The sequence below is a fragment of the Felis catus genome, chromosome A1, assembly GCF_018350175.1.
Source record: "Felis catus isolate Fca126 chromosome A1, F.catus_Fca126_mat1.0, whole genome shotgun sequence".
NCBI classification, from domain to species: domain Eukaryota; kingdom Metazoa; phylum Chordata; class Mammalia; order Carnivora; family Felidae; genus Felis; species Felis catus.
The window spans coordinates 188,680,567-188,693,031 of record NC_058368.1 but is presented as its reverse complement, the minus strand read 5'-3'; the positions used below and the strand labels follow the sequence as shown (position 1 = coordinate 188,693,031).

General features: G+C 37.1%; 1 protein-coding gene across 19 annotated transcripts in view; it reads right to left on the bottom strand.

The window, feature by feature from the left end:
- EBF1 (EBF transcription factor 1) overlaps positions 1-12,465 on the bottom strand; it is a 391,187-nt gene that overhangs the window by 372,253 nt on the left and 6,469 nt on the right. For all 19 annotated transcript variants that reach the window (XM_045036233.1, XM_045036235.1, XM_045036241.1 and 16 more), the window contains exon 5: positions 4,293-4,366. In XM_045036233.1, the coding sequence (XP_044892168.1) occupies positions 4,293-4,366 (74 nt within the window). The remainder of the gene's footprint in view (positions 1-4,292; positions 4,367-12,465) is intronic.

The following is a 12,465-nucleotide window of genomic DNA, read 5'->3' as shown; positions in this document are numbered from 1 at the left end:
CTTGGATGGGGAGGGAAACACCCTCCTTTTATTGCTATGGCCAGTATGCTCAAGGTTCTTTTTCCTAATTCTTGAATATACTCTCCCTCCTTGCTAAATATGACCACTCCCCAAGAATGTACCCATGGCCTCTACTCTTTCTATTCTCCCACTCTTTCCAATCCCATTAAGCCCATAACTTCAGCTCCCCCTTTGGGAAAAGACTTCCAAAGCTAGTTATCTTTTACCCTGACACTCTCCCAGCTCCAGGCTGCAGCCTACCCACCTGCAATCTTCTCCCCAGAGAAATCCTGCCAGACCACCAGCAAACGGACCCAGACACTTCTTCATATACCCTCTAAAACTCTTGTCCTATCTCACCCCCCCCCATACCTACAGCTACTACCCACCTGCAGGTACATCCTCCCTTCTCAGAACAGCCACCATCTTTCGCTTCACCCCTCATCACAGACAACCCTGTCTACACTGTAGTGTGGCCTCCTGCTAATAGGTTGCATCTCCCAGGCTAACCTGTAAACTCTCTTATTGCAAGACCAGTCCTTTGGCTCTGTGTTCCACAGTGCTTTGCACATAGCAGGTGTTAAAAGAATGAATGAAAACATCCTTAACCACCAAACCTCAAATGAACAAAGTATGTTAATGTTATAGTAGGCAACACTCTTCAGTGTTCTTTTATCATCTTTCACTCTGAACAACTATGTACCAGGTACATAGGTAGACGCTGCAGATAACCGGGTCACTGTTATTACTACTTCTGCTTCTACTAATATTACTGCTAATACCGCTGCTATTCCTGTGTCAGGCACCATGGTAAGTATTTACCGGGATTACAACATTTAATCCTAACAACCACCCTGGGAGAGAAGTAACATTTTCCCCCCATTTCACACATGGAACAACTAACAGAGAGGAAAGCTGAGTGACTCCTCTGCCTTCAAGGAGCTCTTAGCTCAGCAAGGGAGGACGGGTCCTGGGCACATGGTTACAATGTGCTGGGCACTATGAAGGAAAAGCATGGGATATAATAGGAATTCATAACAAGGGGACAAAACTCAGACCAAGGGCCAGAGATGCTTTCCTGAAGAAAACCGTGCTTAGGTAGAAATCCGAAGCACAAAATCAGAATAAGCCAGCAGAAGAGTTAGGAAGAACAGACTGTTTCAAGGGGCCAGGCTTGCCCTGGGAACTCATGGTCCCACAAGAGGCTGGGCACTGATAATGGAAAAAGAATGCTTTCCTAAACAGAACACCCATCCCCTGAAATCTTCCTGTGCACTGGAAGGAGAGATAATCTGCCCTGGCCTGCCTGGGGCACTGGGAACTAGGACTCACCTACCAAGCACAGTTCCTATTTTCCATTTACATTTAAACACAGGATGTTGAGATGCACATATAATCAAATCCCTTATAGACTCCTGCTTTAAAAAATCCTGCAGGGGGCATATTTTTTAGAGAACTTAACCACTAAGTATTAGCAAAATATAATGATAATTGGTACGATAGATTCCAACTTACCAAAAATGCAGAAACTCTCCCAGAATACCACAAAAAGAATTCTATGCCATCAAGTCTAAGAGGTTTTGTCTCAAAGACAGGCAATAATTATGATCTAATGGCAGTAAGTTCTTTAGCCAGCTCATGCAATGGGGTTACCCTCTCAACAGAATAAAATATATATTTTTTTAATTTGCAACCACCTGAGACAAAACTCCCTGGTGTTTTTCTTTTTTTTTTTTTTTCTTTTTTTTTCTTTTTTCTTTGCCTGCAACAAAACAGAATCATCCAAGCCCTTTCTTGTCTATCTAAATTTTTGCGTCTTCTTTACCATAGCTCCAATGTACTATAAATATACAGCTTTTGTGACATAAATGCAAAGTTTTATTGTGCTGTTAGCCTTGATAGAAAGCACTGCAGAAAGTTGTTTAGAAATTAAATATCTAAAACAAGCTATTTTAAAATCCAGGGCCCTCACTATTTCATGTCTGCAATGAAGAAATTTCATCTTGGGGAGAGCAAGCTGTCTTTCACACCATATGGCTAATGGTGGTGCATAGCAATTAGCCAGGCTGATTAATGGTGAACAGACTCTAATTTTATGCTTATAATTGAGCCTGCATTTGCACCCCTGGTGCAAATTCAGCACATCCCAACTTCCACTTACAACAGGCAAGAAATCAAGAGAAATAGGATGGTGTGGAAAGTGAGAATTTTTTTCCTAAAGCCCCCTAAAGAGCATCAGATTTGCAATTTAAAAGACTGTTAGCCACACAATAGATGACAGGTTTGTGTAATAGGGTCATGGCGGCCTGGTAAACAAACAGTACCCCTTACACATCTATAGGCAGCCAGGAAAACCGTAATCTGTAACATTAGCAGGATGACATTTTGAATATGGCTTTTCCCTCTTAGCCCCGCAGTACAAATATCATCATTTGCCTTCAGTGGCTTGAGAGTTTTATTTTTGCTATTTTTATGTTTCTGAAAAATAGAAAGAACATCAGCAGTAAAGCACGCCAACCAGCATAATAAAGTACTTTGGACCAATGAATTTTAAGAACAAGAAAAATATAAACTGCATTAATAGAGGGCAGGCTTATGTGTGAAAGGCATAATATATCTTTAAGTATTTTAAGAATAGAATTATTTCCAGCATAGTCCAAACATGTACAGATATGAGATGCAAATCTATGATACGTAGACATTAGTTGGCTTATTGTTCGAGATCCATCTTTCTGCCTGTCCCTTATTTGCTAGAATCACATGTAATAGAACATAGAAAATTCATTCTAATGACATGCATGCTAATTGTGGGAAGCTAAAATAGAGATATGATCAGAAAAGTAGTAATACAAAGGAGATCACCTTTAATGCTTTTCAAAATGATTTTACTCATTTAATTCTGAAAAGTGTAACTCAGTTTTACAATTCTTGCTTACATATAAGTATGACACTAATTTTTGCCTAATGATATCTTCTAAGGAATTGAAAAACCATATTTTTGGGTTTTGTTACTATTTTAAAGGTAGGGAAAAGCAACCTCTTCATGGAATAATTAACAAGTTTTACAAATCACTGAAGTGAACACTTGTGAAACTCCTGAGTAATTTAGAATAATCTATTAAAAGCATGCTTTTTGAAGAGAAAAAAAAAGAAATTTTTATATCCACATAGAATTATAGATATAGAAGTTAATATTTGGGATTTCAGTAAGAAAACACACTGAGCCCCTTTTATTTCATTTCCACCTGTAGAGTTTGAAGATAGCTTTCCCCACAAGTCCACGAGCAGCAAATAAAGCCCACCCTCCCGTGCTGAAGTGGCAGCTGAAGGTCTAAAGGGATTGGTCAGTAATAGTCAGGAGCCAAGCATGCTTTGTGCCAGAGAGAGCCTGCATGGCTAACAAAGCAATTAGTAGCCTTTCTCTGATGCGTAGTGGCATCTTCATGCTTTATCCAATTACTCAGAATATATCAGGTATTATTTTACGCTGGTGTTATTTTATGAAGAATAAAAATCCTATACCGCAAGTCTAAAGGCTGTTCTCTCATCTACTCTCTCAAGTGTGGAGGACTGGCTGAGGCCATGAAAGTGAATTTGGTCTCCTTGCTTATTTTCAAATGTAGCTTGTGCCTGATTACAGGCAAAATAAATACACTCGTTTGTGGGTGACACGAATTTTGATATCTTTCAGGTGTAAAAATGTGCCATCCTTCCAAAAGCTCACTACTACTGAGAAATATTAGCTACATTGTCAGAGTTATATACAGGGTAACTAAGAGGAACAGATCAGATGCAAGGGGTGAGGGGAACCCACACTTAGTTTAAGGAGGAATGATGCCTATGTACTGATGGTCATATTTTGAAGTGGGAGAATTAAAAAGGGGAACTATAACTTTTAAATCTTATCCAAACCAGAGGCTTCTGCTGACATCAATAGAACTCTTACTCATTTTACTAGCAACGCAGTTGAACACATATATTAACACTAAAAGGTTATATTGTATTTTATTTGATTGAGAGGAAGAAGGGGAGGGCATTGCTTTGTGCCCATTAACAGTGTGATATCAAAATGGAAATGTATGTCTTCCGGGATGAAGTCTAATAAATAATTGAGAACCACTGTGATGCCTGACACTTTACTACCAAACACTTGTGTTTAATAGTTCTTTTTAGATCATCTAATAGAAGCAAGATAAATATACACCCAAAAATAGGCCTGTGCTCACCTAGATTTGAGATACAAATTCATCTTCTCCTTGCTAATTAAAGGGAGAGAACAAGGTATTTCTTACCTGCACATGATTTCGTGTGTGAGCAAGACTCGGCACATTTCTGGGTTCTTGTCTTGGCCTTCATACACTATGGCCTGTAAACAAAGGCACAAATTGAGCTAAAAATGGAACCAAGTAGCAAAGAACAAACTATCGCAATTGAGTACTTGATCATTTCACCATTGCTGGGGGCCAATTAGCTTTTGGGAGCCCAAGACTGTCTGTTTCAAGATACGTTGTTAAGGATCAACCCAAATCAAGTAGAGGACATATGTTCCTCTTTGTCCCGTCAACCACATTATTAAGACGCACACCTTTGGATCAGTGTGTGAGGTGAACTTCTGTTGTCAAGACAACCACAATTCTCCTTTCAATTCAGAATAAAATAAATCTAATCAACGAGGAGGAAAAGCCTGGAAGGTTTAGCAGATTCGGATACTAGTGATTTAAAATATAGAAAAGCACGTGGATTTGATTTTTAAATATGTGTTTGTTGCCTCATTTTACTATTTTTAATGCCAACGTTTAGTGTTCCAGAGATGAGTAGCAGAAAACAAGTGGGGGTATGGCTAATGAGTCCATTCACTAACTGTGTCTTCTTTGAGATGATTCATCAATCAGGGAAAATCCTTCCTTCCGCCTACAGGCTGAAAACATGTGCTCCCCAGGGTGTACACCCACCCAAACAGTAATATTTGCCGGCATATGCTGTGTGTGTGGGCTTAAGCCATAGAGTTATCTCCCTCAACTGAGAAGAATTACATCTGACTCCCAAAATTTAGATTCCAGATCACCTCATCAGCCAATACATCTTTGTCTGTTCTCAGTAATGTGCATACAAACATTTTGCTTAAAATCACCACGAAGTTTCCCTGAGAGAGCAGTTTCCTGGAAGATCTACGTGTGAATACCTGGGCCAAAGAAAAACACAGCTATTCGCAGAGCAATGCCTACATCGGGATACACGTTAACTAACTTAACACTGTATCACTGCATAAGACTAACATGACACAACTTAAGATTATTAATAAAATTACTTTCACACATTTAGATAACTCTCAATTTCTTGGTGACAAAACTACTTGGTGACAAAACCAGAGACTATGCTTATTTAGGACATAGAGATGCTGCAGTAACTAACTGGGAGTTGCCTCTACTGTGCTTTGTTTACAAGCCTGGTACTTTCAGAACCTGTAAATGATGGAGACAGCTTAAGACACAGTGTGTGCAGACCCTAGAGCAGACTCTGGGTGTGATATCTAACTCCATTATAGAACAAAAATTGCAACAACAAATAAAACCATGATGAAAAGTACCTGTATCAGGAGAAAATCTTTCTCTATGACTGGCCCATCAAAACCATTTTTTTTTATGGTTAGCCCACCATAACTCTGTATTTTTTAATGTTTTATTTGGACACAATTTTAGCCTGACAGGAAAGTTGCAAGAATATAAAAAGAATTACAAGATAGTCTTTAACCAGATTCCTCAAATGTTTACACTTCACTAAATCTGCTTATTCTTTTCAATTTTTTTTTCCTTAACCATGATAAGTAAACTGGAGACATACCATAAATAGTTCAGCATGTATTTCCTTAAACCAAAGCATTCTCTTCAATACCCACAGGGCAATTATCTGAATCAGAAAATTAGCACGGATACAATACAATAATCTAATCTACAGATTTTATTGAGATTCACCAATTACAAAATAATGTCCCTCACAGTGAAAAAAAAAAAAAAATACAATACCAATCATTGCATTCAGCTGCCATGTGTCCTTTAAAACAGACCATTCCTGAGTCTGTATTTCATGATATTGACATTGTTAAAGAATATAGGCCAGTTCTTTTGTCGAATACCTTCAGTTTGGGTTTGTCTGATGTTTCCTCAGATTTAGAGTAAAGTTACCCAATTCAAGGCCAGAATACCACAGATGTGATTCTGGGTTCTTCTCGGTGTATCAAATCACACTGTCGACTAGTTCTATTACTATAATGGCACAGTAAACGAAATGGTACGGTAAACTGACCATTTGGTTAAGGTGGTGCCTGCCATCCACCAGAGACCATCAGCCAGATTTCCCCACCGTGAAGTTACTACTTCATTTTATGTAATTCATAACTATTTTATAGAGAGCTAATCTAGATTATAGTAATATCATATTATGCCTAAAATGTTCATCCACTAGTTTTAGCACACACTGATGACTCTTTCCTGTACTCTTAAAAGACCTTTTCAAACGCCCAAGAAGCTGCTTTAGTCAAGAAAATGCATTAAGTAAATCAAAAACATTTTGAAAACCAAAAATTGTATCTGTCTGCTGTATTTATTGCAATCACCGCTAAAATCAAAGAAACACGGTAAATAACTGACTAGGTCTCATACATGGTGCTAAAAAACTCTAATCAGATGCATTTTTGTGGCATCCTATTACCACTACATGTTTTGGTTGTTCTCTTAATATCCTGATAACCTCCATTTCAACTTCAGCTTTTTGTCATGCTAAACTAATACAAGTAACTTGGTAAATATACTCGTAGATATTGCAGGGTTTTCCCTCCTGTTTAAAAAAAAAAAAAAAGAAGTTTGGTTTCTTTAAGAGGAATGCATAACAGTTACATCAGACCTTCTCATTTTGATTCTTTCTAGATGAGACCAATATTATTTTTGTTGAGGCTGCTGGTTCCACTGAAATCAGTGATGATACCCAATGAAAGACACGCTGCAATACAGATATGCTCACAACTTCCCCAAATAGTAGATGATCCGTGCATGCCCAGAGAGCCTATGTTTTTATCTTTAGTGACTGAACATCATTTGTTGAAGGCCCAGGGCCTCTGTAATACATCTCTTTATCAAATGCCAAATTGCCACTTCACTTCTGGCAAGCAGACTCAAAATGGAGAATCTTTCTCTAAATCTAGCATATTAAAATAAAAGCATGAGTTTGCATTTGCTCAGAAATAGTTAAGCATTCCGGGGAGGGGTGGCAGCATGAAGTTTCTGCTGTTTCTCTTTCTGAGGCCTCAACAGAACAATATTTTTCAGCACATACATGCAGAGAAAGAAGTACTACTTCTGTGACTTCTGAAATAAAAGCAAGAGAAAGAGGGAGTTTCTTCACTCTCCTATGAAGTAGAATTAAAACCCTGTAAGTACAGTGAACTAGAAGCTTAGTAGAACAGAATCAGTTACAGAGTGGAACTCAGTCACAGGCAGATCTCCCTCTGACCTCACCTGTGCAGTATTTGTTACTGAAAAAGCTGCTTAAACACACACACACACACACACACACACACACACACACACTCGTATGAAAGATATGGGCCAAGAAATCAACATTCTGATGAGATCCAAAATCGGAAAATATGATACATTTATTTTGCTGAATATCTCTGAAGCAGCGTGTCAACAAATAGACCTTTTAAAAATGCCACCAAGCTCTCCCTCCAGCTTACACATACAGCTGATAGCCACACATCAACTCTCTACCATCTACATTTCATACACCGTAAAGACGGGTTCACAGTTCAGCAAACCCAGACTTTAAGCCTAAAAGGAAAGGGATCTTCTAATACCAACTTAGAAGTTTCTGCTTTTCTTACTAATTTAAATATGTGCCTCTGTGGGGTGTGAATCAAGCGCCCTGAGCCTGGATCAGCTGGGAGATCACAGAAGCATATAAACGGCATTGACTATTTTAAGTGAAACCATTTTAATAGACAGCTGGTTTAGGGCCCAGACAATGGGACACCAAGAAGAAGGCTTATTTTCATCCTCCACAGTAAATCATGCGTCTGCTCACTGAGAGGAAGGTAGTCTGCTGTGAGAATGACAAAGACAACAGTGATTTAAATAAATCAATGTGTTTATCAGGAGTACAGACCCGAGGCCTATTAACAGACATGGGCAGGATGGGGAGAGAAAGTATATAAAATATATTATTTAAATAAATGAATTGATGGCAAAGCAAGTTAGGGTTTTAACCTAAGAAATACAAAATGCAATTATCAAGTAGAAAACAATATTGACCGTAATCCTTCCAATGGCAAGTAAATCGCTGACAGTGACAGGAATACTTGTACAGGAAGAAAAGCAAAAGAATAAACAGCACTAACTTCATCTCAACTTTAAAAACCTGATGCAATTGATAAAGAAGTTGTCAAAAGTGACACATGTGGAGCGGATTTAGCTTTCTGATATACCAACCTCCCTTTTCTTAATGCCCTCTTCTAATAAGCAGAAAGAAAATAGCAAATTATTTTTAACACTCCATTAATTTTCAGGTTGAGGGTTTTTTCCAGAATAGTTTTTTTAGTGAACAAAAAAGAGGAAAAAAAATAGGAATCGTTAAACTTTCATAGCCTTATGCAACAGCAGTACCAGAAGTTTTACTGCGAGAGAATAAAATGCCATCAATTTCAAATGCCCAATTATAAATTCACCTATATCATCCGTGAAAAGGAATAAATCAATCAGTAGAAAAAATCTGCCTCAGTTGCCACTATTTTAGATGGCATTTGGTGAAGTGTGGTTCATCCTTGCTTTTCCAAAATATCACTGGGTCTTAAAAGTTAATTGAAACTTACTATGGATAAAGACCACACAGTGAAAGGAAAGATACACAGTGAACATGCACCAGGATCACACTTCAATAGCATGCCAAAGGAAATACAGAGAATTGAGCACGGCTTTTCTTTGTTTACTTTTCTAATAGTTTTAACTCTTTGTGTTCTATGCCAAAACAAAGAGGGTGAGGAAAATACTTTTGACTTTGGTTCTTCAAATCCAAAAGGGTTTGAGGAGTAAATGTTTTCATTAAGAGTCTTTTTTGGTTTACAATCAAATAGTAGGAGACTTCTCATCATTAGAGGGAAGGAAGGAAGGAAGGAAGGAAGGAAGGAAGGAAGGAAGGAAGGAAGGAAGGAAGGAAGGAAGGAAGGAAGGAGAAAGAAAGAAAGAAAGAAAGAAAGAAAGAAAGAAAGAAAGAAAGAAAGAAAGAAAGAAAGAAAGAACTAAAGAAAAAGAAGGAAAGAAAGAAAGGGAGGTTACCCATAACTAACCCAAACTCCTAATTTTCCTTTTAAATAAAAATAGTAACCTTGAAAATATGTTACTTCATTTTCTACATACAAAATAAAGGCCAAACCTAATTTGTCACCTTCAAGAATAAGTTCATGAATGTACAAAGTACCTCCTTCAACCAGAAGTAAAATGTCCTCTAAATACAGACTGTCAACAAGCCTTTGGTAGCAAGTTAGCAAGAATTGGAACTAATCAAAAAATAATATGAACACCTACAATATCAATGTACTGTACTATTAATCATTGCATTCAACCACCAAGTTATATTACTTGTCATTTAAAAAAAAAGCGCTAGCTTATGTGATCCCAGAAATTTCCAGAAGGTGAAGGAGCCCTAGTTAAAAATTAACCTGTGCCAAAGGAAACACTACAAATCTGACATTTCATAAACAATTGTGTCAAACAGCAATCCAACATTAATAGTGGGATAAAATAAAAAATTATTTTGCTTCAATTAGCAGCTTGGCTACTGGTGAACAAATTATAAAGATGTAATTTCAGCTCAGCAGCTAAGCAGGCCTGTTTTCAGAACTGAATTAGGAAAGTTGCAAAGGAATGATATCATATTCAGTATACCGTTCAGTTACATCACAGCCTTGAATAAAAAGAGAATGTGTATCAAAAGCAGTTAGCTTTAGAATACATCTTTAATGTCTCAAAGAAATGAAATCCCTTATGTTATTCAAGCACCAAGATAAAAATTGAATCATTCTAACAATCCCATATTATATTTCTTTTTCTAACAGTAATGAGATATTTCACTCATATGATAATTATATTTACATGTATATTAGTAGATACAGCTGGTTTTGTCAACCCAATGGGACAATAATAATAATAATAAAATAATAAAAGCAGCTAATTTATTAAGCACTTAATATGTGCCAGTCACTATTCTAAGCACTTTGCATGTATGAATTCTCACAACAGAGCTTCAAGGTAGGTGCTATCATTATTTTCATTAGTTTGGCTCCAAATGCTTACATATTTTAATTATTCACTGAGACCAAATCATTTTTGCTCAACAACTATATAAACAATTCACCAACATCCAAACACTCCTTCGCTCCTGTCACCAATGTAAGTAAAGACCTAAGAACAGACTATTGGTATAGTCATAGGAGTTCGATAAATGCATCACTACTAATATGTTCGTTTTTAATGCTGTTCAAACATTCACATGGAAACAGCTCTAGCGTAAATATCCCTGAACAAATGGCTGTATATTATCCAGGAGGGAGCAGTTGGACCGCCAGACTGGGGAAGTACTAGGCCATCTGGCTCCGGCAATCTCTCCAAAACCATCAGCTTTGTTTTCACCCCCAGACTCCAAACAACACATTTTCCACTGTGATGAGTTTACATTTTCCCAAACACAGGTCCTGATCATGCATAAAAATTCCAAACTTCTTCATTCCTCTATGTGCAAGGAAATTTAAATCACCTGCATTTTTGACATGTTACCAAAGGAGAGAGAAAGCTGCTGAAATATGGCTCCTGACTATAAACTTGCCCTGTCTTTTTTTGTTTGTTTGTTTCCCCAAATGTATGAAAGAACCTCTTTGCTGTCCTGTGAATTCCTTTCGAACTTATTGATATACTAAAAATGTGTTTATCTACCAATGAAGAACCATGAACTGAAAGGGTGGTTAATCAAATCTACGCAGCTGTGGCAGGATATAATGAAACAATCAATAGGAAAAAATGCACTTGCATCAATAACTTAAAGTACTGGGAACATCAAAAGAAATATATAAAGAAGATTAGTTTGTAAGATAAATATGACAGCATTTCTGATTATTGTACTTTGGACTTTCCACTATGCTAGGACCTTTTTAGGGTTCCCTTACCACATCACCTCCCTTCAAATCCATACATGACAAAGATTATGTGACTATCATTTTCCCCTTTCCAAAAAAGAGCTTCTGTCTGGGGGCAAGAGTAATTAGTTTTAGATAACTTTATGGAATTTGGTACTCTTTGTTTGAATTATAAAAATGTCACTTTTTTAAAGCAAGATGGTAGGAGGGAAGATAAGTTAAAGGCTTTTTTTAACTATTTAATGTTAACTCACCAAAGCAATCACATAACATAATTATATTTCAAATACTACATGAAAATCTGAAATGAGCCACATTAAACCTCAGACCTCCCCCACTGGGTTCATTTGAACTTCTGTAGTAGATATTGTTTCTGAATGCAACAGCCATAAACTTCTGGATCCTACAGGCCTTTTTGCATGCTCTCTAATGGAATACCAAAAACAGCAATGACACAAAAACAACCTATTTTTAGTCCAGCTAAACTTGGTTTTGAACAACCCTTCCCAAAAGCAAGCCTCTTATTTTCTAGTTGGTGGATGAATTTTTTAAATATCATTACATCCTTTGTGTTTTATGAGAGAGGCATGGGAATAAGGGGGCTCAGATTCTTACACATTCACTTGTAATAAAACTTCATCTTTCCCAGTTGAGTCCAAAATTAAGAGTCATTACCCAAAATAGTGTAATGAGACACTTTGAAAAGGTGTGAAATACTGTGTCACACTAATACATCTTGGTTGATTGAGTACATTTCTGTTTGACTTCAATGCTGCTAACTCCACCCAAGTTCAAGAACATTGTATGAAAATATAGAATGCACAGCTAGTTTTGGATTCTCCTTGCCAAAGATTCCCTTTGAGTTTTAACCCCAACTTGTGAGTCAAAGATAAGACATCACACACAAAATCTGCCTCTGTGATATGAAAAATGTTACAAGCAAGCAGCTAAGAGGAGACACTTGAACTGTGGCTAGGTATTCCCTCCAAAAATTATGATGTTATTAGAACTCATCCTGTCATTGAAATTATCCCATTCTTTACTCTAAACATCAAAATCCTGACTCTATCTGGAAGAATTTCACAGGGGAAAAAAATTGTAACCATTTAATCAGTCAGCTTATGTCACGCCTTACTTGAACGGGTCACTTCATATTTAACTAAAATAAAAAAAATTAAGAAATTTTAAATCAGACGTGGTAGTTAATTATCATAGAATAATTTCAAGCTAGTTGAGAATCTGCTGTTTCACCAATCAAGGCTAAAATATAATAATAATGTCACAGC